We start from the raw sequence: 24928 nt of genomic DNA on the forward strand, positions 1-24928 counted from the left end.
TGGATGACTTACTTTCAGAAGGCTCTTGGCTTGCCCATATAGATAAGTAGATAAGTGGGCAACTGAACTAGGTCTTCTAGATATCGTGGAAGAAGTAGGTTTTCGGGTAAAATGCTGATCATCTCTCTGTGTGATTCTGTCTAAATCCAAGCAGTCAGGCTTCCTGACCTTGGGATCAATTGAATGTGGCAATGTTACACATGTATTAGGGAAGGGGAAATAGGTCTAACCCAGGGATCGGCAACCTTTGGCCCGCGGCCCGCCAGGGAAAGCCGCTGGCAGGCCGGGATGGTTTGTTTATCTGCAGGTTCAGCCGATCGCAACTCCCACTGGCCGCGGTTCGCCGTCCCAGGCCAATGGGGGCTGCGGGAAGGGTGGCCAGCACATCCCTCGGCCCGCGCCACTTCCCGCAGCCCCCAGGGACAGCGAACTGCGGCCAGTGGGAGCTGCGATCAGCTGAACCTGTAGATGCTGCAGGTAAACAAACCGTCCCGGCCTGCCAGGAGCTTTCCCTGGCGGGCCGCTGGCCAAAGGTTGCCGATCCCTGGTCTAACCTAAGTTTTCTCAGATACCACAAATGCACTCAGGAATTAGCTAAGTTCTTTAAGAGTAGCCCTAGTTTAGGGAGCCTCTAATAGGATGTGAGCAGAATCTGAGCTGGCCTGCTGAATTGGTGAATTGTCTAGCTGGCTCCTTTTAAAATCTGCATTTCCCACCCCTGGAAAATCTGCCTGAGTGTCACAAGAAGTAACAGGATGGGTAAGAGAAGAATTTCAGATCTTTGATTCTAGCTGTTCCTATTTTCTTTTTCTTCTGGTTTTATCAGATAGATGAATGGGGGTAAAGTCTGGTCCTTCCACTTGTGATCCATTTCCTATAACTTAATAAGATATTAATCTAAGTAACATTTTTTTCCTTTCCCTTTTTGTTTCCTCCCTCCGCTCTCCTCCTTCAATAAGGTTCCCCTTGCTCTCAGCAGAATGGTGTTCTAAGGAGACTCCAGGTTTACAAACATTGTATCCAGCAGGTGGAGTCGGGGGACCTGCAGTTGGACATAGTGTCAGAGATCATAGGGCTGCTGATGCTGGAGGTAGGTGCTCATTTAGAGTGGCTTATATGTGGCCTACTGGGTCTAGGTGGAAGGGGAAGTGCCCTTTTACCTGTGAGGTGAGTATTCCAATTATTAATTAGGCCACTGGGAAAAACGAGTGGGTCACCTGCTTGAGTCTCACCCAGGATGAGGTTAGTTAATGTTTGGAAAGTGTTATCTGTGTGATTATCAGAGTTGGATACTGGGAAGTAGTTCAGACTCTCCAATCCCTTGACTTAGTCAACATGACTTATCCCCATTTCTAATGGCCAGTGTGACACACTGTGTTTCAGGGTGACTTCCTCTACTAACTAATATTGGGCTGCACCAGCAGTCTTTAATGTGGTTCTCATTGGCTTCTTGAGAGTATACTTGCTTTCCTTTTAATCACTTGTATTTATGTCTGGAGTCTTCTAGTGCATCTCCTCATACTCTTTTTTTAAAAAAAAATCTTTTATCAGGCTCGTCAATTACCAGGCGCTGCATTGGCTGAACTGGCCACTCTGTTTGTTGATGTTATTAAAGGAGGAAGCCTGTCTAATGGGAAATCCTTGGAGTTGTTTTCCACAGTTCTTACTGCACTGGCTACCTCGAAAGAAAGCCTGGTTTATGGGAAAGGTAATCCCTTCGTTTCCCACTCAGTGCCCAATCCTTTGTGGGGTGGAAAGGGAGGGGTAGTTTTAAATTGTTGGATGCCAAGTAATTTCATTTTAAAAATTACTGTAAATATTTAAAGAAACATGAAATGATAGGCCGGCTCTTACTAATTGTTTCTCTTACTGCCAGCTCAGGGATGTGAGTCTCACTACTTAGTCACAAGGAGTCTTTTGCATACCTTAGCAAATACCATTATCAAGACCAAGCAAAATAATCACAAATTATTAACCAGGGCTATTTTTGTTATTAGAGAAAGAAAAAATATTAAACAACACAAATGATTAAACCGGTTATTTCTGTTATAATCTCTTCTGTATGTTTCTGGGGAGAGCTTTTAACAGATTACACCGTTGAGCGTGAACCCTGCCTTTGGTGGGTCACTCTTCTCTTGGTAATGTGACACCAAAGTATATTGTTTCTCCAAACTATTGTGAATTCAGTTTTAGTATCTTATTAGATACTTACAACTGTTTATGTAGGGCAAAATAATTTAAGGTCTGGTAAGAAGCCTGTCTCGTTAATAATAACCTTAACAGTTTATAATTAGGCAAAGAAAGCAATCTTAACTAAATCTTTTGAAATAAAACAAAATATTTTTAAACTAGTTAGGTAGAAGAAGCCTTTTAAGGCGCTGTCTTAAAACAGGTCAATTATGAATATTAAGAATCTAAATCCAGTTAAGTTCCACTATTTCTCTGTTTATCAGTGATTGGCCCCCATCTCCTCTCCACAAATACATGGTCTAACCATCTGGTGTTTAACAGAGAAACAGTTAGTCATTTAAGTGATAGCAGCATTTTCCTATCCCAAAAATGTCAGTACAAGAGTTTAAATCTAACCCCTTGACAATGTTTTAGTTAACTTTCTCTCATCAATCCTTGATGAGGTTTTGGGGGAGGTTTTTCTGGGGTTGGTTTATTCTTGAGTCTTCTCTGTTTTTCTTAGCTGTCTGTGACTTGTGGAGTGCTTGCTGTCTAAACAAACTAGCCCAGAGTATGTGTATGGGGTGCTCACTTCAGAGTCTTTTATACCCTTCTCCTTCCTATTTTCATGACACTATAGGAAAACACACCCCTTTCGGGCTTGTATAGCTTCAAGTGGGTTGCTGTCACTCTTTCATTGGCTCCATGCCTTCCTGGGTAGTCCTTAGGAGCCCCTTCATCTTATGAATATGCAGTTTATTAATGAATAGGCAACATTTCTTTAATTGCCTCTGTTTTTCTGGCAGGAAAGCATCAGATTACTTTCAAAGCTAGCTTTAACTTTTTCTTTTTATTCAGTACATTCTCTGAGAGATTCTTTCAGTTTTATTAGAGTTTGACAGGAAATTTAAATTCTGTTTTCAGAAAGTGCAAACACTCCTGTTCTTTCTATAAAAAGGTTTTGTTCTCAAAACAGTCTTTGAAAGTTAAATAACTTTTAGACATTCTTTAACTTAAGTTGTTAATTCTACACAACAGTTTTTGGAGAATGATTTTTCTTACCTCCCTGAGTTGGATGAGGGTTTGCTTGTTCACTGCAAGCAATTAATTAATTCCCTGTTAACATAAATATTCTATATTTAAATGGCTTGTTACACTTGTCTAGCAAGGTAATTAGATTCCATGTTGGTACATAAAGCATTTTACCATTTACGTAGCAGTGATATTAGAAGCTTTGCATTTAGATAACATATTTGCAAATTTACGCCTTTTGCAAAGGTGCTTGTTATTTCAACTTTTAAGACATAAACAAAAGTTTAAAACATTTCCAACTGTACATGTTTTTCCTGGAGTTTCAAAAATGCAAGCAGAAATTTTCCTTTTTAAAATAAATGGGGTTGGTATGGACACTTCCATAGATTTATGGTTCCACATACCTTTTTACGATTAGGCCTCTGCCTAAAACATGGATGTTTTACACAGTTTTTCTTCTTGATGTTTGCTTAGGGTTACCATATTTAGTGCCTCCGAAAGGAGGACACTCCACGGGGCCCCGGCCCCGCCCCCTCCCCAACTCCGCCCCCCTCCCCAAAGTCTCCGCCCCCTCCCCTGCTTCCCGCGAACATTTGATTCGCGGGAAGCCTGAAGCAGGTAAGGGCGGGTGTGGGGGGAGGAGGCGCGGCCCAGGCTGGCCTGCCCGGCGTTTCCAGCCTGGGTCGGCTCGGGCCCTGGGGCCCCCGGCCAAGCACCCCCAGCACCGCACCGCCCGTCCCCCGAGCCCCCGGCGCGCCCGGCCCCGCTCCGCCGGCCCGGCACCGCTCCGCCGGCCCGGCCCCCGAGCACCCGCACGGCTGGCCCCGCATGTCCCGATTTTCCCGGACATGTCCGGCTTTTTGGGATTTCCCCCCGGACGGGGATTTGGAGCCCAAAAAGCCGGACATGTCCGGGAAAATCCAGACGTATGGTAACCCTATGTTTGCTATCCTTGGGAGATAGAAGTAGAAACCTTCTGGAATGTCTTTGATTAGCATTAATGTTTTGTTACAACAATACATGTATTTAGCTAGTTAAGTATTTCCAAGCATTCTGGCTATAACATACTTGTAGCTATACCTTAATATTCTGTAAAGGAGCAAACAAGCTTGTAATGACCTAATAAAATAGTTATAATTGTATTAATATAATTTTTGCATCAACATTAAGGTCTCTCTCCTACACCTTCCTTTCACTGGAATCTGCTTCTAAATGCCTTTTGCTTCTCCAGGTGAGCTGAGTGGGGGAGAGTTTAAAAAGCAGTTGATCAATACCCTCTGCTCCAGCAGGTGTGTACATCTCCTCTTCATTTCTATTTGTTAATTTAAGAATTGTTATGCATCAATCAGCATCTGGACTTTTTACAAAAAATCTATCTACTACCCACCTGCTATAAAATGAAACACTAGCCTCAGTCTAAAACCCCAGCTGCTTCTGCAATTCTAAGAAAAGTCTGCAGCCAAACTGGCCAAATAATGCCCTTTACATTGTGCTTTGCAGAGTTCCCAACCTGGGCTGGAGAATCCCCTCCACTTTGCCCTGTTCTACTTCCTTTAAATCTCAGCCCCTATGAGAGCTGGCAGTGTGGTGACTTCTCCAGCCTGGAGGGCAGGTGACCCACCTGCTCCACTGCTGCATGAATTGGCCTCAAGGGGTGCTTCGGTCTTTCCCTTTGGTTTTTCTGTTTGGCTGCTCTTCTGCTCGTGACAATAATCAGAGCCATTCCAATTACTGATGAGTAGCTGGTAACAGTTGTGAATTTTAGTGCAAATCAGGCTTCTGTTCTTACTTTGAGATAGTAACAGAAGAACTGTAGAAATGTACTAAATTCGGGGGTGGGAGGAGAACAACCAGCAATTCTGCCCTTTCTCAGGCTCTCTGTTCTTTTGTTTGACCAGGTGGGATCATCAGTGTGTCATTCATCTCACCAACATGTTCAGGTAAATTCCCCCACCCCAGTGTTGTCTTATTTTCCATCTATTTCTGCCTCCTGTTTCACAAGCAACTTGGGGACTGTGCATCAGTAACCTGCCAGTTGCACCTTCGGTATCACATGGGTGCTGAGCGTATTCATTGGGCGTGTTTGGGGACTGCACGCAGCCTGCTAAACATGCCCCAGGGACAGCACTGGCTGTGCCATTTCTCCCAGAGTCTCACTTGGCTCAGTATCTGCTGCTTGCTGTTGAGGAATAGGGACACTTGACATGTCTTCCCTTGTTCACATCAAAAGTATAAATATGTGCGAAACCAGGGTCTATGTCCCCTTGGTGTTTGCAGATACCTTTCCTTAGCCTTAGGGGGAGTTACGCATGTGCTTCAAGGGAAGGCTAGAGACTCTAATGCTCAGTGTAGGTTGTGGAGGAGTCATTTGAAAATAGATAGGATTCTTCTCCCCACCCACCACTCTTACTTCCTTAGTTAGCATCTTAGGGCACACCAAGTGGGGAGTTAAATTAATCATTTAACAGGGAACATCAATTGTGTTAGTAGTTCATAACTAGGGTTACTATTCTGTCACGGAATCCGTGACTTCCAGAGACCTCCATGGCTTGAGCCTGCAGTGCCTGGGAGTTGCAGGGTCTCTCAATCGCATGTGGTGGCTGGGAACTGTGGGGCCCCCGCTGCCACGGGCAGTGGGGGAGCCCCACAGCTCCCAGCCACCGCCATTGGGACCACTGCAGGCGGCCGGGGTGCCCCGGAGCTCCTGGACAGGTCCCCAAGGGTGGTGTGGGGACCCCACAGCTCCCCATCTTGACATACATATTTTTAGTAAAAGTCGTGGATAGGTCACGGGCTTCCGTGAATTTTTTCTTTATTGTCCGTGATTTTTACTAAAAATATACATGACAAAATCTTAGCCTTATTCATAATGTGTATTTTGTACCTGCCAATTCCATGTATATGCCTGGCTATTCATCCCTCTCTCCTTGAGTGCAGGGGACTCTGGGCTGGGTCATGGCTTTGATTCCTTGTATCTTGAAAAGTTGGCACTGTCCATTCATGTGCAAGCACAGTGTGAGGGAGGCTTTGTGATGTGCAACTTGTGCTGGAGTTCAGAATGTGAACCTGAGTTTCTGAGGCAGTTGCAGGGAGCTGAGGGGTCTATGGCAATAACTTCTATCTAGGACTTCAGGTAGCTTTTTTGGTCCCTGTGGTGCGCCTTTGGGAATGCTAGAGTACTACTGGCTAGTTCAAAGATTGAACCTGCTATGGTATTCTAAAGGAAGCAGGGTTGGGAACTGAATGGCAATGACTGGTCTGAACCTTTGATTCTTCAGGGACATCCCATTAAGTGCAGAAGAACTGCAGTTTGTCGTGGAAAAGGTCCTGAGGATGTTCTCCAAGTTAGACCTCCAAGAAATTCCTCCTCTGGTTTATCAACTGCTGCTGCTCTCTGCAAAGGTAAAACCCCAAAGGGAGTTGGGGAAGCTCTCCAAGCCAGAATTTGCATCTAATCACTATAGCAGATATGTACTGTGTGCACATATGAGAGAGAAAATTCACAAAGTGAGCTATGGATTGAATCATGCAGGGGATCAAAATTTAGTTCTCAGCCGGATAGCTCACTCCCGTGGCTGATGGAAGGTGGGAGCAGGCTCTGCTGTGGGGGATAGGGAGATGGTGGAAAGCATGTCACTGAGGAGGCGATCATTCCCACTTCTCCTCAACTGAAAGGAGGATGGCTGTGACATGGAGTCTTTGGAGAAGAAAGCAGTGGGTACAGTTCCAAAATATAATAGGCAAGGTACCTATTAGTCTTCCTAGACATGGACTCCATCTCTCTGTTCAGGGGGTTACCTGTTCTAGTAAGTTCATGGTTCACATAGTGTCACCTGCCTCTGGGTTGTGGTCTGGATCAATCTTAAAGGAAATCTCATTTCTGTGCCCCTGTTCCAAGCAGCTGCTGCCAGTGAGGTACCTGCCATTTAGTTGCGACAGGGTGGCTGTTCCACTCCCATACTCGTTGCTATTATTCCATGAATGACTCAATAAAAGAATGATCCATCCAGAGATGGTCTCTACCTGTATTGTGGGAGGCTGTTTGGATTCACTAGTTCAAGTCTAGAGTCTCAGTTACTGTTTTAGGGCTTTCCAGCTGCTCTGAATGGACTTGTCACTTAAAGGAACCATTCTAATGAAAAACCTTTTCTTTATAAGTGCGGTACAAAGGAATATACAAACAATACAGTGATCAATTGCTCTACCCCAGAAATGCACTGCACACAATGACTTAGCATGGGAAATTAAAAATATTATGAAACTAGCATTGCAAGGGGAAATCAGGGAAGCAGACTGCAATTCCCTGGGGGCTGTGGTGTCTCAGGGTATTACAGAATGTGCAATAGATTAATATAGTTTATACTGCTTTGCTATGTCCCGCCTTCCAGGGCAGTAAAAAGACTGTTTTGGAAGGAATCATCACTTTTTTCAACCAGTTGGATAAAAGGCAAAAAGAAGAGCAGAGGATTCCAGAGTAAGTCCTTTCCTATAATTGTCTTCCTTTGCTGCCTGCGTATTTGTAAGCCTCCCTGCCTTACCTGACACCCCTCTTGTATGAACTATGCCAAGTCCTGCACCAATGTGTCCTGTTCAGTGCTTTTGAGATGGTGTGCATCAATTACAACAGGGATTGTAACGTAGGGTTTTCTACTATGTCTTCTAGGTCAGTGGACCTTGAAGCTGCCACGGTGCCTCTAGACCAACTCCGTCATGTGGAAGGCACTGTCATTCTTCATATTATCTCTGTTATCAACCTGGACCAGGATCTCGGCAGGGAACTAATCAAACTACTAAAGGTACAGCAAATGCAGAGCACACTGTTAGAGCTTTTTGGGGCACGAGAGAGGGGTTTTTAAACTAGAGGGTAGGTTTAGCAGGTTATCTTTATGTAGGATTTGAAATTGTTAATACCACTATGGCTGTCAAAAACATATATAGTGATTCAGTGCGTTTGGGGTAAGAGATTCCCCCACCACCTAGGTCAACTCTGGGGTAGCATAACACCAGTCTGGCCTAAACTAGCAATGCTGGCTTCCTTGATGTTGCAAGAAGCTTCATTAAATCATAAATAACAAGGTCTTTGATTGTCCTGTCTCTTGATGTTTCCTAGGCTGAACAGCAAAGGGACCCAGGCAAGACCCTTTGTCCTTTCAGTGTGGCTCTTGTGCTCTCAGTGGCAATAAAACACAGATTTGAAGAGCAGGTATGTTTTACTTATGTGTAATCTAAGGATTCTTTTTGCATCAAGCTTCCGTGTGTGTGTGTGTGTGCGCGCGCGCATATTATGCTCCCTTTTCAGTATAGTTCAAAAATGAACTTTTGGTAATAACAAAAGAAACAAATACTGTTGGATGGATTAGGAGTCATGCTTCTTGGCTCTTGAGCACTGGAACATCCTTGTCATCAAGGAGAGGGGTTTATCCTCCCATTCTTGTGCCTCGCCTATTGACCATTGAAACACATTATGGCACAGCCTCCAGAGAGACTTCTCATCTAATAATATAATTACATGACAACATGAATGGGGGGAAAGGAGTGTAATGGGGTGAGGATGACAGCAACTTAGCCCTCTGAAAACCAAAATGAATATGTTCAAATGTAGGTGCTGGGTGACCGTATGCCACCCTCCTGGGTCATGTATCTTGGCTGCATCTGTGAGTAACGTGGGGAACAACCATCCTGGAGAAGGAATGTATTGAGATATGTTGGCAGAGCTGTGTGAGCAGCTGGCACTGACACTTCCTATACTGTGCTTGCTCTAGATGGTTCTCTCACTTGGCGGTTACCTGTGGAAATGGCTCTGGACAGACTCCTCCTCACTCACACCATTTTTATGTTTCAGGTGTTTGACTTTCTGAAAATGTCAATTGTGAGAAGCTGCAAGGACCTGCAGTTCCTCCAGGGCTCAAAATTCCTGCAGGATTTGTTTCCTCAGCAGTATGATGTAGCGTCCATAATCCTGGAAGTGGTGGAAAACAGGTTTGCTTTTGGGAGCACACTACCCAGAGCTGAAGAGCTTTTGGGAGGGAGCAGGGTCTTGGCCTAGATAGAAATGTGATGGGATTCTAACTATTACTGAAAACTGATTTCAAACCCCAAACCTTATTTCATAGCTTTATATAAGAGACCTTTGAAAAAATGTACATTTGCACAGATGTTTCCTAAGTTTCAGCCATCTGTGATGCAGAGTGGCTGAATTATAAACCACTAACCACCAACTTCCTACTGGGAATGGTAGCTGACCATTTACAGTAATGCTACCTGCTGTAGTGTGAATGCTTTCTGGACAGTGAATGAGGGATGATCCTCTGTTAGCCTCCCACCCCACCATCATTACCCCTTTAAACACCTCATATATGGTTCCAGGACCTGCCATCAGTCAGCACAATTTCTGAATCTGGTCTGGACAGCATAGTTTAAAATACTGAAAATTCCCTCAGGAATTGTAGGTTTTCTGTCTCTCCTTTGCTGGTTGGGAGGCCCGGGACTGAAGAGTCCTGTGGAGGCGTTCCCTACACTGAGAGTTGAGCATTCTTGTTTCACACAATTCCCAGCCTACATTGGGCCCCCGAGTGACCATGGAAGACTTTATTATCTGAATGTTGCAGTTTAAGACGTTCCCTTTATTAAGTTGCTTTTTTTTTCTTGCTCTGTTTAACATTTTCCTCTAGTGCTTTTGGCTGGGACCATGTTACTCAAGGGCTGGTGGATCTTGGTTTCACCTTAATGGAATCATACGAGCCAAAAAAGGTCTTAGGAAAAGCTGCTGAAACCAGTTATGGCCTTTGCAAGATGCCAGCCCAGCAGGCATGCAGGCTGGGAGCTAATATCCTGCTGGAAACCTTTAAGGTAGGATGAGGTTTAGGATAACATCATGCCCCTGCTCTCTTGTCAACTTTTTATGAGATTTTGTTCATCTCCATCATCAGGGGAACTGAAGGGTAGATGGGGAAAATCAATGGCAGAGATGGGACTAGAACCTAGGCCTATTGACTCCCAGCTCTTTGCTTTAAACTCTAGACTATCATCCACCAATTGGTAGTACTCATCCCACTCCTATGTTTTCTTTTAATTGATCCAGATTCCATCCTGGTTCAGTCTTTGTTAAGCTAGCCCAGGGATCGGCAACCTTTGGCACGCGGCCCGTCAGGGAAAGCCCCTGGTGGGCCGGGCCAGTTTGTTTACCGGCCCGGCCCGCCATGGGCTTACCCTAATGGGCTGCGTGCCAAAGGTTGTCGATCCCCAATTCTAGCCAAAGGTAACTGCTAGGGACAGCTCAAACGTTACCCTTCAAACTTGGACGTTAATAGACAGTGACCAAGCACCTGAAATCACATGAAAATCTGTTTTATGTTTTCTTTTTTCTTTTCCCCTTTTAGGTCCATGAGCCAATCAGAAGTGCAGTTCTGGAGCAGGTCTTGAATAGAGTCATCACAAAGGCAGCTTCTCCCATCAACCACTTCATAGGTAATAAAAATGAGAGAGGGAAATGTATGTGGCTCTCAGAAATCATATCATTATTTTTTTTGTAGAGGAAACTCCTGATCAGGTGACCTGAGGGTCAGAAGTATCAGGTGTCTCAAGTCCATGCAATTCAAAACACACCTCACTACAGAGGAAGAACATTGTAATGTGATAGTTCATCCCAGAACCGTGGTTGTCCATCCTTCTAGAAATGCAAACACCCTATACAGCATGCACTTTAATCCCCTATCACTATAGAACCTAACCACTATGTAGGGACCAGTCCAGAACGGACCATTAGTTCTCTGCCTTCGTCTTTGATTTCATTATTGGTATCTGTCTTTGGATGCACTGTCAGGTTTTCTTCTGCTGTGATTCTTTGGGGAATGGTTTAGTGAATAGGCGAGTCTTGCAGTGTGACCTGAAACTGGCAAGAATTAGATTTCATCTGATCTCCATTGGGAAGATGCCCTTGGGCCTACTGCTGAGAAGGCTCTCCAGCTAGCTCCTGGGTACACCCTGATAAGGTGGCCTCTATACCTGGGCTGTGTGCATATGGCACCCTGTATCCTGGTAGAAGACTGGATTAACAATATGATCATCCCAAATGGGACCTTTCCAGGTAATGGGGAGGCTGTGGATTTTCTCTTGGACTCATTGACCCCATAGAAAGAAACAGAATCCCTCTCTCCCATACCCTACTCTTTAGTGTGGACACCGCTTTGCCCTTGGCAGCAGTTGCTCCTTTTACAATCTTATTTTTCAGATTTGCTGTCTAATATCGTTGTGTCTGCTCCACTTGTCCTTCAGCATTCTTCCTCCAAAGTCACTGAGGCCTTTGACAATTTGTCCTATCTGCCTCTTGACATGGTGCAAGGGCTACTCAAGGCCGTACAGGTAAAGCTTCGCATTTCCCTACAAATGAATATGTTAGAGTTTGGCTCCAGCCGTAGCTGCATGCCACAATTATAGGTGGGAACCAATAACCTTCCTCATCTGCACATATATTTGTTAAAGTGCCTCTAGTCCTCTGCTGTGGCTGGCAGGCTATTCAGTGTAGCATGGTGCCTCTCTTGAACTAATGCCCCTTAGTTGAAAGCTCCCCTCTTGAACTTTAGTGCCCCTTACTTGAAAGCACAGTCAAGGACTCTCCCTGCTAGGACCTTTCATCTGGAAGATGGAAGGTGCCCAGATACCAGCACAGAATAGAAACAGCTGGGAATGGCCCATAGAGTTACCTTCTTCCCAATTCTATTCTAATATTATGTTTTTCTGTGCTGGGGTATTGTCTTAATAGTAGAACTGCCACCTGCTTAGCCCCCAGTACTCCATTCTGAGGGCCGCAGATTTCTCCCCCAATCCTCATGCTCCTTTCTCAACAGCAGGCCAAGATGTCTTGCTGTTGCCAGTGCATCTCTTTTCGTTCATGTTTTTAAAACTCTCTTTGGGTGTCCTTTAGTACTGATGAAAGTGTGGAAAACTAGCATAAAGATAGGAGTGCACGTGCCCATGCGCTCTCACACTCAGCGTGGTTTGCCTTATTTCTGCTCTGTCTAATAGATCCCTTCCCTTCCAGCCGCTGCTCAAAGTCAGCATGTCCGTGAGGGACTCCCTCATACTTGTTCTCCGAAAAGCCATCTTTTCCAGGTAAGATGGGATCCGTGTTCTTTGAAAAGGTGTTTAAGTTATTGTTCAGCTCTGGATTGGAAGTGGTTCTTTTACTTGGTTTAACAATCATCTTTTACTTATGGAGACCCCACCACCCCATCCTCAGTACTGTAACACAGGCACAATACCACCCTCTGGATTGAGAACTCCACAGTTCTAATCAGAGGAGCCTTGACCCTGAGCCTGTCAATTCAGAAAACCAGATGGAGACTCAAGGTAAGGAGATCAACTGAAAACAAACTCCACTATTATGTATCTGCGTAGCCACACACCTGAGCACACCAATGCCATGGGGAGCTCAAAGTGAACGGATGACTAGAAACTTTGAGCTGCCATAGTACGGCTGGTCCTTTTTTGAAATTGTAGAAAGATCTGCTCTGTGCAAAGTTCTGGATGATTTACCTTGCTGTGTCCAGTACATTAGGAGCTGCTGTGGAGTTGGTTGTTAGTCTCTGTTTAGTTACAGATGCAAAAGTCCACATGTTGTCAGGGCCGGCTTTAGGCCGATTCCCCCGAATCGGGCCCCGCGCCCTAAAGAAGAGCACCTAACTTAGGCGCCTTTTTAATTTTTACTCGCCTGGTGGCGGTCTGGGTCTTCGGCGGCACTTCGGCAGTGGGTCCTTCACTCGCTCCGGGGGTCTTTGGCAGCATTTCAGCAGTGGGTCCTTCAGTGCCGCGGAGGACCCGGAGCAAGTGAAGGACCTGTCGCCGAAGTGCCGCCGAAGACCCGGACCACTGCCGTGTATTCGAATTGGGCCCCGTACTTCCTAAAGCCAGCCCTGCATGTTGTTTAAAGCAAGCAGCCTGATCCTGATGAAAGACCTGGGGTATCCCCTAGATGTGTGTAGAGCAAAGATCCTGCTTTCCATGGCACTCACCCAGCTCAGAAAGCTACAGCTCTGCCAGAGGGAAAGAGAAGAGGTGAGAGATGTGAGAAAACCTCCTTTCTATCTCCACTGCAAACATGCAGCTTAATTTGCTGCCTGGCTCTCATTCTAGTTTCCACAGCCATTTAAGTAGCAGGTCTGTGCCCAGCGTTCTCCTTTGCTATATACATCAGTGGGACAGAAAGGAGAAGTCAGTGTCATAAGACTGGAGAGTTCAGGAGAAACTAACTGAATTGCCAAGCTGGTAATTCCTTGGGGCATCAAGCATTGCTTTAATTTTTCTTTTTTACCACTTTTTGACCCTCCATGTGTGTCAGAAAATTGCATGAACTGCTCAGAACAATCTTGTAGCTGAGCTGGTCTTTCTTAACTCCTTCTGCCCCTCCTCATGCTTCTCTATTTTTTTCCCCAACTCATAGGCAGCTAGATGCTCGGAAAGCTGCAGTTGCTGGCTTTTTGCTGCTGTTGAAGAATTTTAAGGTTCTGGGCAGCTTGACTTTTTCCCAGTGCAGCCAGGCCATCGGTGCTAGTCAGGTGAGTGCTGCTTCTGCAAGCCTCTTGAACAGATACATGCCACAGTCCCATGGAAATGGACACTGATTGATTATAATAGGTATTCAGAGTGAAGTGTTTGTCCCAACATAGAAGCCATTCCAGCTAGTGTTAGCAGCTAGAAGTGAGAAAGGAGAGACTGGACCAGGTGTACATGCCCCTTAGAGCTGCTGACCTCACAGTGTCCATCCATTCAAGTGGAGCATTCATGCTGCCAGGGTACCCCAGTGAGAATGGTACAGAAAACCCAATAATATGTGGATGATTTTCTCTTTTGGGGAGTGAGGCTGGATGCTAAATGTTTGGTCGGAGTTTCCTTGGCTGAAAGGACAGGTTTGTCTCCCTTTATGATCCAATTCTTGCATAGTGATAAATGGGAAGCAGAACACATATGCCGTCACTAATGTGCTCTCTTTCAGGTCCAGGCAGACATTCACGGCTGCTACAACTCTGCAGCTAATGAGGCCTTTTGCCTTGAAATCCTGGGCAGCCTGAGGCGATGCTTGAGTCAGCAGGCTGACGTCCGACTTATGTTATACGAGGTAAATTGGCTTTCTGCAATGTCTTCATAAATCACCAGTTTGCTCTGAAGTAGCTGGTTCTAATCCAGCCCAGGTCAATAATGACTGAATGTTGTAACCATCAGTTGGATGTTTGGAGGCCCGTGGGAGACGGATTCCAGGTCCCAGCTGAGTTCTTCCTGGGATGTTGACATTCTAGGGACTCTAATTTGTTTTAACCCTTTTGTTTCTCATTATTTTGAATCTATATAAGCCTCCCAAAGGCTTTTGATTATCACCTGTCCTTGATGTATATCTTGGGGGTAAAATGTAGTGTGGCTGACCTAGCCAGTGCTCTGCTTGCCATATCGGGGACCTGGGTTTGATTCCCAGTCTCTCCCGCTCTCAGGGGGGCTTGGTGAACTGAAGGGACAGCTTGCTTGGCTCTTGGAGGGGGCTCACAATGACGCCTTGATCTGATTACGCAGCAACTTTGACAGGCTCCAATGAGAGCCTTGGCAGGAGGGTGTATGGGGAATCTCCTCAGGCCTCCTGTAGGGGTCCAGAGGATTCTACCATCCTTTCCCTCTGTCTGTGCTTTCTCTGGGTGAGAGGCAACCATTTATTTGTCTCTGCCTTGTGGCCCTTTTGGGACTGACCGAGCTCTGTGTGTGGTGGGTCTAATATGAAGAAACCGTCTATAGATCAGAGTAAGCATTCTTGCTTCTCTTCCCTGGGTTTGGGCCGATTGATTTTTGTCGAGTTAGTGTGCATGTTGGAATGTGTTTGTCTGTGTGCTACAGGGCATGCAGGTACTTTGCTCTTCCATTGAGGTTTCACAGTCTAATTACTGCCTCCTATGGATTGCCCTCTGGAATATATTTTGTCTGGAGCAGATTTCACAAATATAGGTTGAAATTTAGGATAGTGCCACTTAATGCTCCAACGCTGAAAGTCAGACTTGGGGCTTGATGCCACCTGTACTAAAGGGATACAACTTGGGTGTGGACTCCATTTAAGACATCTGTATCTTCTTCCTGTGCTGTCTCACTTTGCCAGTATGTCACTTTTTTTACTGAGCACAACTTTATTAGCTCCCGATTAATTCCAGTGCCAAAGAGTTAAGTTCACTGTTGTCTTGCAGCTCAAAATTAGGTATGTGGATTGTTTCCTCCTCTTAGTAATCTTAGCTAATTTGTGTCTCTCTTCCCTACCTTCAGGGTTTTTATGATGTCCTCCGCAGGAACTCTCAGCTGAGTAACTCCATAATGGAAACATTGCTGTCTCAGGTAAAGTACATTCATGGAGCAATAGAAAGATGGCAGGGGAGGAAATCTAGGCTCCAGGAATTCCAAGACTGTACACAGCAAAGTGTGAGATGCAAATTCCTCAGGAAAATGTATCTTGCCTGGTCCTGATCCTACGCACTGCACGATTGCTCTCCAATAACTGTCCACAGACACCTGCTTACATAATAGTCATTGCTATCCTCCCTTGGAGGAGGGCTCTCCGTGCCCTTGTAGGATTAACTCTTCTCAACTCTGTCACACATGTCACAGTCACATCTTCCCCGCCAATTGGGCAGGTGGTGCTTTCTCTGAGAGATGTCTACACGTCTTCTCTTTCATGATCTGGAGAAGTCACGGCTGACTATTTCTAGCACTCCCAGCCCTGCCAGTACACAGATTGAGACTAGACCAAGAATTGAAGCTGGGCAGCTGCAAGGCAGTAGGGGCCTGTCAATGGGAGCCTGATGCTACAGACTTTTTTCTCTTACCCTGGTGTATGGCCTCCCAGGGGCACACCTCTGTCCCTCTCCTATGTGACTTCAGCACTGCTCCTAGTTTGCCTGTTCCCTTGTGGCGTGCGAAACAATCTAAAATTATTAGGCTGGATTTTCAGCTCTGGCCTCTCATTTTTCAGGCTCAATATCTCACTTGTAATGAATTGTGGACAACTAACTACCTCTCTGCACCACCCCAGTTAGGTAACTAGATGTGTGATTGACTGTGCCTGTAGTTCATTGTAGCGGCAGAATTACTGGAGCAATTATTTACATCCACTGATGCAGGAGTGGGTGATGTTGCAAACCTCTCTAGTCATTAACCGTCAGCTTTGAAGAGGTAAAATGCTAGTGTTGTTGGCTCTAGGTAACCAAGGGAACAGTGAGTGCCCTTTAAACATAGCTGCAACAAGATTACATAAATCAACCCCATTTGTGGTCCTTGCTCTCAGAGGATTAAAGTTCACTCCTAGTTCAGGGATGTATGAGCTGTCGAGGAGGGGCCTCTAATGAATGGTATGACAGGTGCATGTTATCCTGATGGCTCAATTACATACATGGTCCCCATTCCCATGTAACTGAGTCCCTCACAGTCTTTAATGTGAGGTATGGAAATGCTTGTACTTAATTTTACAGATGGGGAACTGAGAGACACAGAGATTAAGTGACCAGCTATTTTTTTATTCCTTGCTTTTTGTGGGAGATAAATAGGGTGACCAGATATCCCGATTTTATAGGGACAATCCCGATGTTTGGGGCTTTTTCTTATATAGGCACCTATTACCCCCCACGCCCTGTCCCGATTTTTCACACTTGCTATCTGGTCACCCTACAGATAAAGCGATACTATGAGCCAGAACCAGACCTGCTTCCCCCACTGAAACTTGAGGGATGTATTGTGGCTCAAGGAGACCAAATCTTTCTGCAGGAACCACTGGTAAGAGATATATACAGTGTATTCCACTCTTTAAAGCTCACTCATTCCATTGGCTTTTAGGTTTGCAGTTGACTGACTCAAGTCACTCCCTCTTTCTCATTAAGCTCAGCCCCTGCAGGCTTGGAGAGTTGGAGACCAGGACTGGAAACTGAATCCAGCTCTTTTGCAGTGAACTTGGGCAGGTGACATCACTTCTTCTGCCTCAGCTTTCCCACCAGTAAAATGGGGATAATATCCATGATGTTATGGTGCTTACTTCAGTGATGTTTCTAAAGTGCTTTGATAGCCCTAGATGGAAGGAGCCATAGAAATAATGTGGTTCTGCAGCTGTTATCCTCTACTGAGCCAGTCCCATTCTTGTTTCCTGCAGCTTAGCACCAAATAGTACAGAAGTACAGGAAAGGAGTCTGTCTCTTCTCTTCTGATCTCGCTCCCTCAGCATGCATTTCCCTCAATCGTTCCTTCCTAATCTGAGGACAGATTGGAGATCTCCAAAAATTCACAGGGTTTCAAAGGGGCCAAATTCAAAACCAGCCCTTAGCTTTTTTTCCTGAAGAATCTTCTTTTCCAAGCTGAGGGAGGTGAGACTGGGAAGAGACCAGAAGCCTCTGAAATGGTAAAGAAACCCCTTTGAAATCTCTTGTCTACACTTTCATCTAATATCCCTTAAATAATTCAGATATAGGTTGAACAGCAAGCCATGTGACAGTGGGTGGCAGCTATGATGTAGGACTGCAGGTAATGAGGTAGGTGAGCTGAGAACTTGCACTGAGGTATCCTCTGTTGGAATTCAGAGTATATTGCATTGTTAGAAGTTCAGATGTGGGGTTACGGGACCACCGCACTTTGAGCTTCCGTTTTAAAGCCTCAGCTGTGAGTGAGAAACACTCCGATTCCCATAGGTTATGAACTTCTGAAGCATGTTGTTGTGGCTTTTCTGCCTCTGGCTATAGTGGTCCAGCCTGTTGCTGTGGAGAATCCTGTTCCGTTGCACCAGTCTCCCTCTCTCCAGCTAGAAGGTTTGAAATGATCCCACTGGCTAAGCCCTTGTTAGCACAGTGAATTATAATATCCTGTGTGACTGCTTTCTTCAGGCCCATCTGCTCAGCTGTATCCAGCACTGCCTAGCCTGGTACAAGAGCACCATGCAGCTGCGCCACGAAGCTGAGGAAGAAGAGGATGAGGATGATGACTATGTGGGATTCCAACAAGACCTTGAAGAGATGCTGGAATCTATCACACGGCGAATGATCAAGAGTGAACTGGAGGACTTTGAACTGGTAACTCAGGTTTTCTCAGCAAGGCCAGGTAGCAGGGAGATTCTTGATTCCTGTGGGGTTTTAGAAGGGTTTTTCACTTATTCATTTTGCCTCTTAGGATAAATCAGCTGACTTTTCTCTGTCTTCTGGCGTCGGCGTGAAGAACAATATCTATGCCATCTTGGTAATGGGAGTTTGCGAGGTCCTGATTGAGTACAACTTTAACATAGGGAATTTCAGGTAAGGTGTCAAGTCCTATCCTTTAGAACACTCACCCACTGGTGAAGTTAAGAGGAATTCCTTAGCTCTTGAGTGTGTCTGGGACAGTGTCTTCAGTGTACCTTGCAAGTACAGCACAGTGCCACCAACTGTAACAGGGGAACAGTGAATGACTTCTCATAGCTCATTCCCTGCATATCATGGTGCAGATCTGCACCTAACCTTGGGGAGAGTCTTTGTTTTGAACATCACTGTACTTGTCATTATCACAGTTCGCTAGGATTTTGAAACAAGGGAAGTGGCCAAGCCAGTATGGACTGGGTGGGACCTGAGCTGTGTATTGGAAGGATAGGGAGCTTGATATGTCATCTGGAAAGTATCTTCTCTAACTGGATTAATAAAAGTTCACATGAAGAAATTGTAGCATTTTGGTCTCTATTATCAGTGTTTTTTACACCTTCTTTTGATGTTGCAGCAAGAACAAGTTTGAGGATGTTCTAGGCCTGTTTAAGTGTTACAGCAAACTCTCCGAGATCCTGAAGGAAAAAGCTGGGAAGAACAAGTCATCCTTGGCCAATAAAACCGCCCGAAGCTTCCTTTCTATGAGCTTTGTATCCACTCTGCTCACAGCTTTGTTCAGGTGAAACTGTCACAGCCTGTTTATCTCTGACTTGTATATATTACCTTAAATTCACTTCTGTGGTGGCTGCCTACCTTTTTGAGCAGTATACACTGCACACACACAAGGGGTGCAGCATGTCACTTCTGCACAAAGTACACTTGGAGCACTCTCCAGACCAGCCTGGTGTAGGCAGGGGCTGTGCAGATTGGCCCCATGCAGCCTCATTACCCTCAGTCCTGATCTGTAGTTCCTCCTGCTGCTCCTGTCCTGGGCCACACTTCAGCTGTATCAGTGCCCCTTAATGCTGACCTGGGTGGCCTCTGATGTTCCAGTCCTAGGCCATCCCCCACCCTCAGAATACCAGTGACCCTCAGTCCTGACCTGCAGCACCCCATGCTGTTCTGGCTCTTGGCCTCTGCTGGGCAGACTGCCACTTGTCCCCAACTGGGGATTTGAGTGAGGTTGAAGAGGCTGTTAAAATTCTGTTTCTTGGGTTTCAGAGTAGAAGCCGTGTTAGTCTGTATCCGCAAAAAGAACAGGAGGACTTGTGGCACCTTAGAGACTAACAAATTTATTAGAGCATAAGGTTTCGTGGAAGTGGGCTGTAGTCCACGAAAGCTTATGCTCTAATAAATTTGTTAGTCTCTAAGGTGCCACAAGTACTCCTGTTTTTTGGGTATTTGCTCCCATTGGCTTAAACGAAGAACTGGACTATGTTGCTTCCTCCCTGGAGAGGATTTTGCTGTTGGGCTAAAGACTCCATTTATTTCTTTTAAATGAAAGTTCAGATTCTGAAGCACATTTATGTGGCAAATTAAAAAGAACAGTTACGTAGATACATAGTTACATTCCACACAGGGCCCACCGAAGGTGCACTCTGGTGTGCCAAGATGAAATGCTTATAGGCTAGCCCTTTGCATTACGTTAAGATGTGTTCCTAGACTCGGAGGTGTTTTTAAAATGTTCATATGACTCTTCAGGGATAGTGCCCAAAGCCATGAGGAGAGCTTGGCTGTTCTGCGCTCCAGCAGTGAATTCATGCGTTACGCTGTCAATGTAGCACTGCAGAAGGTGCAGCAGCTGGAGGAGACAAGTCAAACAGATGGACCTGATGGACAGAACCCAGAGAAGATGTTCCAAACCCTCTGCAAAATTACTCGGTGAGTTGCTATGTAGCTTTGAGACTAGAATGCTGGACTGCAAATATGTTTTTTTTTTTTTTTTTTAAACACCTGAAACTCTCATGTAAAAGTCTGAAAGAGCAATAGTCAGTGGCAATTGTTTGAAACTGTAATTAGCACCAAATTATAACAAAATTGCCTCCTTTGTTCCTGAGACATCTGAGCAGCAGACGCCTTGATTTCTCCACCAAAGTGAGTGATTAACTAAGTGACATCATGAGAGAGATGGAAAAGCCATTCCCTGTAAAACCCTGCTTGCCAGTCCCTTTTTGGTAGTTAGTTTGTTACTCACAGTAGAAACTAGAATGGCTACAGACCAGACTTCTCAGGCCTTTGGGAGGCAATTTAGTTTGAACCCAGTTACAGTTTGAAATAGTTACATGTGAAAGAGGAGTTCACTTTTAGCCAAAAATTGTCTGTTTCCCTTTGAGTTTAAAGCCTTAGTCCTGTATCTTCCTCATTCCTCTGATGGTAGAAAGTAGATGACCGTCTAGTACCACTCTGATTAGATGTTACTTTTGTGTAATATATATTTACATGCTACACAAACATCATGAAAGAAAGAAACACATTCTGTTCTAAAGAACCTATAGTCTCTGTCTGATCCTTCAAACTCCTCCTCGTGTGAATAATCCTTACCCATGTCAATAGTTGTATTGTATCAGGGGGTAGCCGTGTTAGTCTGTATCTACAAAAACAACAAAGAGTCTGGTGGCACCTTAAAGACTAACAGATTTATTTGGGCATAAGCTTTCGTGAGTAAAAACCTCACTTCTTCGGATGCATCCGAAGAAGTGAGGTTTTTACTCACGAAAGCTTATGCCCAAATAAATCTGTTAGTCTTTAAGGTGCCACCAGACTCTTTGTTGTTTTAATAGTTGTATTGAAGTCAATGGAATTACACGTTAGCTAGAACTACCCATTTGAATAAAGGGGTTTTCATGATCAGTCTGTAAATTAAACCAGAGAAGGGTTTAATCACGGCAAGTAAAGGATTGTGTGGAGAGAGAGATGGCTAGAAGTGGGCTTGAAGAAAGGGAAAGAAGATTCTTGGTGGTTAAGAACAGGAAGACTGTTGCATTACAGGTCCCCCTCAGACCAAATACTTCTCATTCTTCAAGACTTCTCTATTTAGTTTCTCTTTTCTGTACATTCACAATCTTATTTATATAGAGCCCAGTACAGATATCTGGCCCATCAAAAACACAAACTGTAGGGAGACAAAATCCTTGTGATAAGTTGCATAAGTCTAATTGACAAATATGACACCAGTAATAAAGGTTCAGACATGGGGCGGGGGCACACTGAGCCAGTGAGGGATGGAAGGCCATGTGAAAGGGAGTGAACTTTTAAAGAGGGATTTGAAGTAGGAGCAGGAGGTCAATAGGGGAGAAGGAAGAATAAAATGATCAGATGGATCAAACAGGAAGAATGCATAGAAAACAATGGCTGTGAAGCTTGTATCAAAACAAATTCTGCCTTTAAAATGAATCTCTCTTCCCCACCCCTACTTGTGGGGAAGAGATCTTCCAGTTCAATTGTACTAAGAGAAGATCCAGTCTGTGGAGTGCAGGACTGGCGCTATTCCAGTTTTTGTGCTGTGCAACCAACTATGCTAGAACATGTGAAACTAACTCTCCACCCACCCCTTTCAGGGTCCTGTTATGGAGATACACTTCAATTCCAACTGCAGTCGAAGAGTCTGGGAAGAAGAAGGGCAAGAGCATCTCACTGCTGTGCTTGGAAGGTTTGCTGAAGATATTTAACACAGTGCAACAGCTCTACAAGCCCAAGATCCCCCAGTTTCTACGTGCTTTGGGTAGGCACTTTGGCTGTGACAAAACAGATCTGCTCAGTCCTGGACTCTCACTAATGGGGCTAGATGTGCTGTGGAGGCTTTGCACTGGACCCCTGGATGAGGAGAGAGTTGATTCCATGTCATTCAGAAGTGATGCTGGTCACTGAGCTCCAGTTGGCTTTTCTTGCCACAGGCCAGTCCCAGAGATGTGAGGGCTCAATAGAAGCAAGCAAATAGTCTCTGTTGGCAGAGCGTGATTGGAGGTCTGGCATGAATCATAGAATATCAGGGTTGGAAGGGACCTCAGGAGGTCACCTAGTCCAACCCCCTGCTCAAAGCAGGACCAATCTCCAGACAGATTTTTGCCCCAGATCCCTAAGTGGCCCCCTCAAAGATTGAACTCACAACCGTGGGTTTAGCAGGCCAATGCTCAAACCACTGAGCTATCCCTCCCCCATGGTACCTTCCTGTTTGAAATCCTGCCTTGAACCATCCTTTTTGCCCTCCACAATTCTCCAGTATGTTTTCCTCAGACTTGTTGTACCCTTTACCACCGCCGCAAAGGAGAATGTGCGTGCATGCTTGTGTATGTGTCTGTACTAAATCCTGGATGCTGGCCTCTGCACTTAACTCATCATCTCTTGCTCTCAGATATTGCTAATGATGATGCTGAGGAAGAGGAAGTTATTAACATCACCGAGAAAGCTACCTTCCAGATCCGACAGTTTCAGGTAAGCAGCAGAAATGTCACTCTGGGTAGCGAGTGGTCTCAAAGCACGAGATAACTTGGGGGTACCTTTGGATGTTTTGCCTAGGCCAGTGTTTCCCAAACTTGGGACGCCGCTTGGGTAGGGAAAGCCCCTCGTGGGTCGGGCCGGTTTGTTTACCTGCCGCGTCCGCAGGTTCGGCCAATCGCAGCTCCCACTGGCCGCGGTTCGCCACTCCAGGCCAATGAGAGCTGCTGGAAGCGGCATAGGCCGAGGGACGTACTGACCGTCGCTTCCAGCAGCTCTCATTGGCCTGGAGTGGCGAACCGCGGCCAGTGGGAGCTGCGATCGACCGGACCTGCGGAGGTGGCAGGTAAACAAACCGGCCCAGCCCGACAGGGGCTTTCCCTACACAAGCAGCGTCCCAAGTTTGGGAAACACTGGCCTAGGCTATTAGCCTGCTACCAACTGAAAAGAAAATGTCCTGTGACTGACCCACTGAGTGATTCACTGGCACCTCCAGAAGGATTTCACACCTGTTAGGAAGCTCAGTAAGGCTTAGTGCATATTGGGACTGAGTGGGGTGTGTATAAGGAGCTGCATCCCTCCATTAATGTGGTCTGTACGGTGCATAAGAAAGCAACTGTAGGGACCAAAGATACAATCCACACCTCAGTGAATATTGTAAGACCCTCACTAAAGTAGAAACTAGCTGTTATTTAACAGCTTGAACAAAATCAGATGCTCACAGATATGTTCTAAAAGCATCTTGATTATCTCTGTAAGAAATTCTGCTTTCCTTCAATGTTGGTGCTGCCTATGCTGGGGGGGCTGCTGATTTCTTTACATGCTCCAGTCTCAGAGGTTTTTTGTTACTTACCTCCTAAAATGGCCCAAGCATGCATATGTACTGGATTCTGTCCTTCCTTCCCATGATCAGAGGTCTCTGGTGAACCAGCTCAGCAGTGCTGGCGATGACTTCAACAGCAAGGAAGCCCTATCGCTTGTGACTATTATCTCCACTTTGTCCAAGCTACTGGAGCCCTCCTCTCCACAGGTACTTAGCAGAGCTAGTGATTGGTGAGAATGTGTGTGGTGCTGGCACTAGTGGAAGCCCATGATACACTGGGAGAAGGTAGTCATTTTGGTTTGATTCCAGAACCCCAGATGGTGATAGGAAGACTTTGAAATGTTCATTCCCCTCTGTGCTTGCAAGCAGACCAAACGCTGCCAGGATAACTGGCAGCCAAACATTAGCCTACAACCCTGAATGCCTTCAGGAATGACACATTTTAGGAAGGCTAAATTCATGAGGGAGCAGTAGCACTGGCTGGAGCCCTGCATAATCTAGGCAGATGCTGTACATGCTTCCCTGTGATACCTCTACTAATTCTCCTTTATTATTTGTATTGTGGTACCACCTAGAGCCCCCTACCCCTATTGTCCCGGTGCTGTCCAGTCATGACAAAGAGACAGCCCCTCCATCCTGATCTCCATCCTCCTGCTGTGGCAGTCCAGACCCCCTGCATAGCTCTGCCAGTGCACCTTAATCCTGACCTGCAGCAGTCCCTGCCCTTCCACAGAAGTCCTGGCCCTGCCCCACACACACCTCAAACCTGGACTACAGTATCCCTGCTACCTGGGCTCCTGACTAGTAGCTTCTAATCATGCTGAAGTGTGGTGTTTCTTCTATTTGGGAACAGATCCACTGGGGGCTCTTTAGCCCCAGCTCTTCAAGGAAGAATGGTTGAGTGCTTAGCCCCTCTAACACACACACACAACGTTTAAAGGGCTGGAGTAAGGGAGACCAAATTTTACCCAGCCAACGGCCATATTGAAAATTTGCCAGGAACATGAAGGCCTCACTTACTTTGGATTAAATGGAGTAGACTGTAGTTACTCTTCTCTTCAGTAAGAGGCTGTGTCCGGGGAGACCACAGACCCTCATGTGAAATGCATCATCTTGAAACAAGCATCTAGACTCTTCCTAGGTGTAGAACTCCACAGACCCTGTCTGGGCATCTGTCTGCTAGAGGTGCCTCTGATTTCCATGGATGGTTGGCTACCATTGTGCTGAGAGTATTTCTTGAATTCAGACCAATTTTTTTCAGTTTAGCATTGTCTTTGTGACTTCATTCATGTAAAACCCC

The 24928-nt window shown here is 45.6% G+C and overlaps 1 protein-coding gene across 1 annotated transcript in view; it reads left to right on the top strand.

The window, feature by feature from the left end:
• Positions 1 to 24928, top strand: part of FANCI (FA complementation group I) — a 40890-nt gene that overhangs the window by 6269 nt on the left and 9693 nt on the right. Inside the window, exons 4-27 of the mRNA XM_054041988.1 lie at positions 960 to 1090; positions 1552 to 1708; positions 4433 to 4490; positions 5100 to 5141; positions 6480 to 6603; positions 7590 to 7675; positions 7865 to 7997; positions 8312 to 8404; positions 9044 to 9180; positions 9873 to 10050; positions 10581 to 10668; positions 11432 to 11562; positions 12242 to 12312; positions 13640 to 13754; positions 14192 to 14314; positions 15493 to 15561; positions 16891 to 16992; positions 18087 to 18272; positions 18370 to 18491; positions 18946 to 19110; positions 20073 to 20252; positions 21929 to 22092; positions 22723 to 22802; positions 23719 to 23835. Coding sequence (XP_053897963.1) covers positions 960 to 1090; positions 1552 to 1708; positions 4433 to 4490; positions 5100 to 5141; positions 6480 to 6603; positions 7590 to 7675; positions 7865 to 7997; positions 8312 to 8404; positions 9044 to 9180; positions 9873 to 10050; positions 10581 to 10668; positions 11432 to 11562; positions 12242 to 12312; positions 13640 to 13754; positions 14192 to 14314; positions 15493 to 15561; positions 16891 to 16992; positions 18087 to 18272; positions 18370 to 18491; positions 18946 to 19110; positions 20073 to 20252; positions 21929 to 22092; positions 22723 to 22802; positions 23719 to 23835 — 2852 coding nt within the window. The remainder of the gene's footprint in view (positions 1 to 959; positions 1091 to 1551; positions 1709 to 4432; positions 4491 to 5099; positions 5142 to 6479; positions 6604 to 7589; positions 7676 to 7864; positions 7998 to 8311; positions 8405 to 9043; positions 9181 to 9872; positions 10051 to 10580; positions 10669 to 11431; positions 11563 to 12241; positions 12313 to 13639; positions 13755 to 14191; positions 14315 to 15492; positions 15562 to 16890; positions 16993 to 18086; positions 18273 to 18369; positions 18492 to 18945; positions 19111 to 20072; positions 20253 to 21928; positions 22093 to 22722; positions 22803 to 23718; positions 23836 to 24928) is intronic.

The sequence above is a fragment of the Malaclemys terrapin genome, chromosome 10 (genome assembly GCF_027887155.1).
Source record: "Malaclemys terrapin pileata isolate rMalTer1 chromosome 10, rMalTer1.hap1, whole genome shotgun sequence".
Lineage (NCBI taxonomy): Eukaryota > Metazoa > Chordata > Testudines > Emydidae > Malaclemys > Malaclemys terrapin.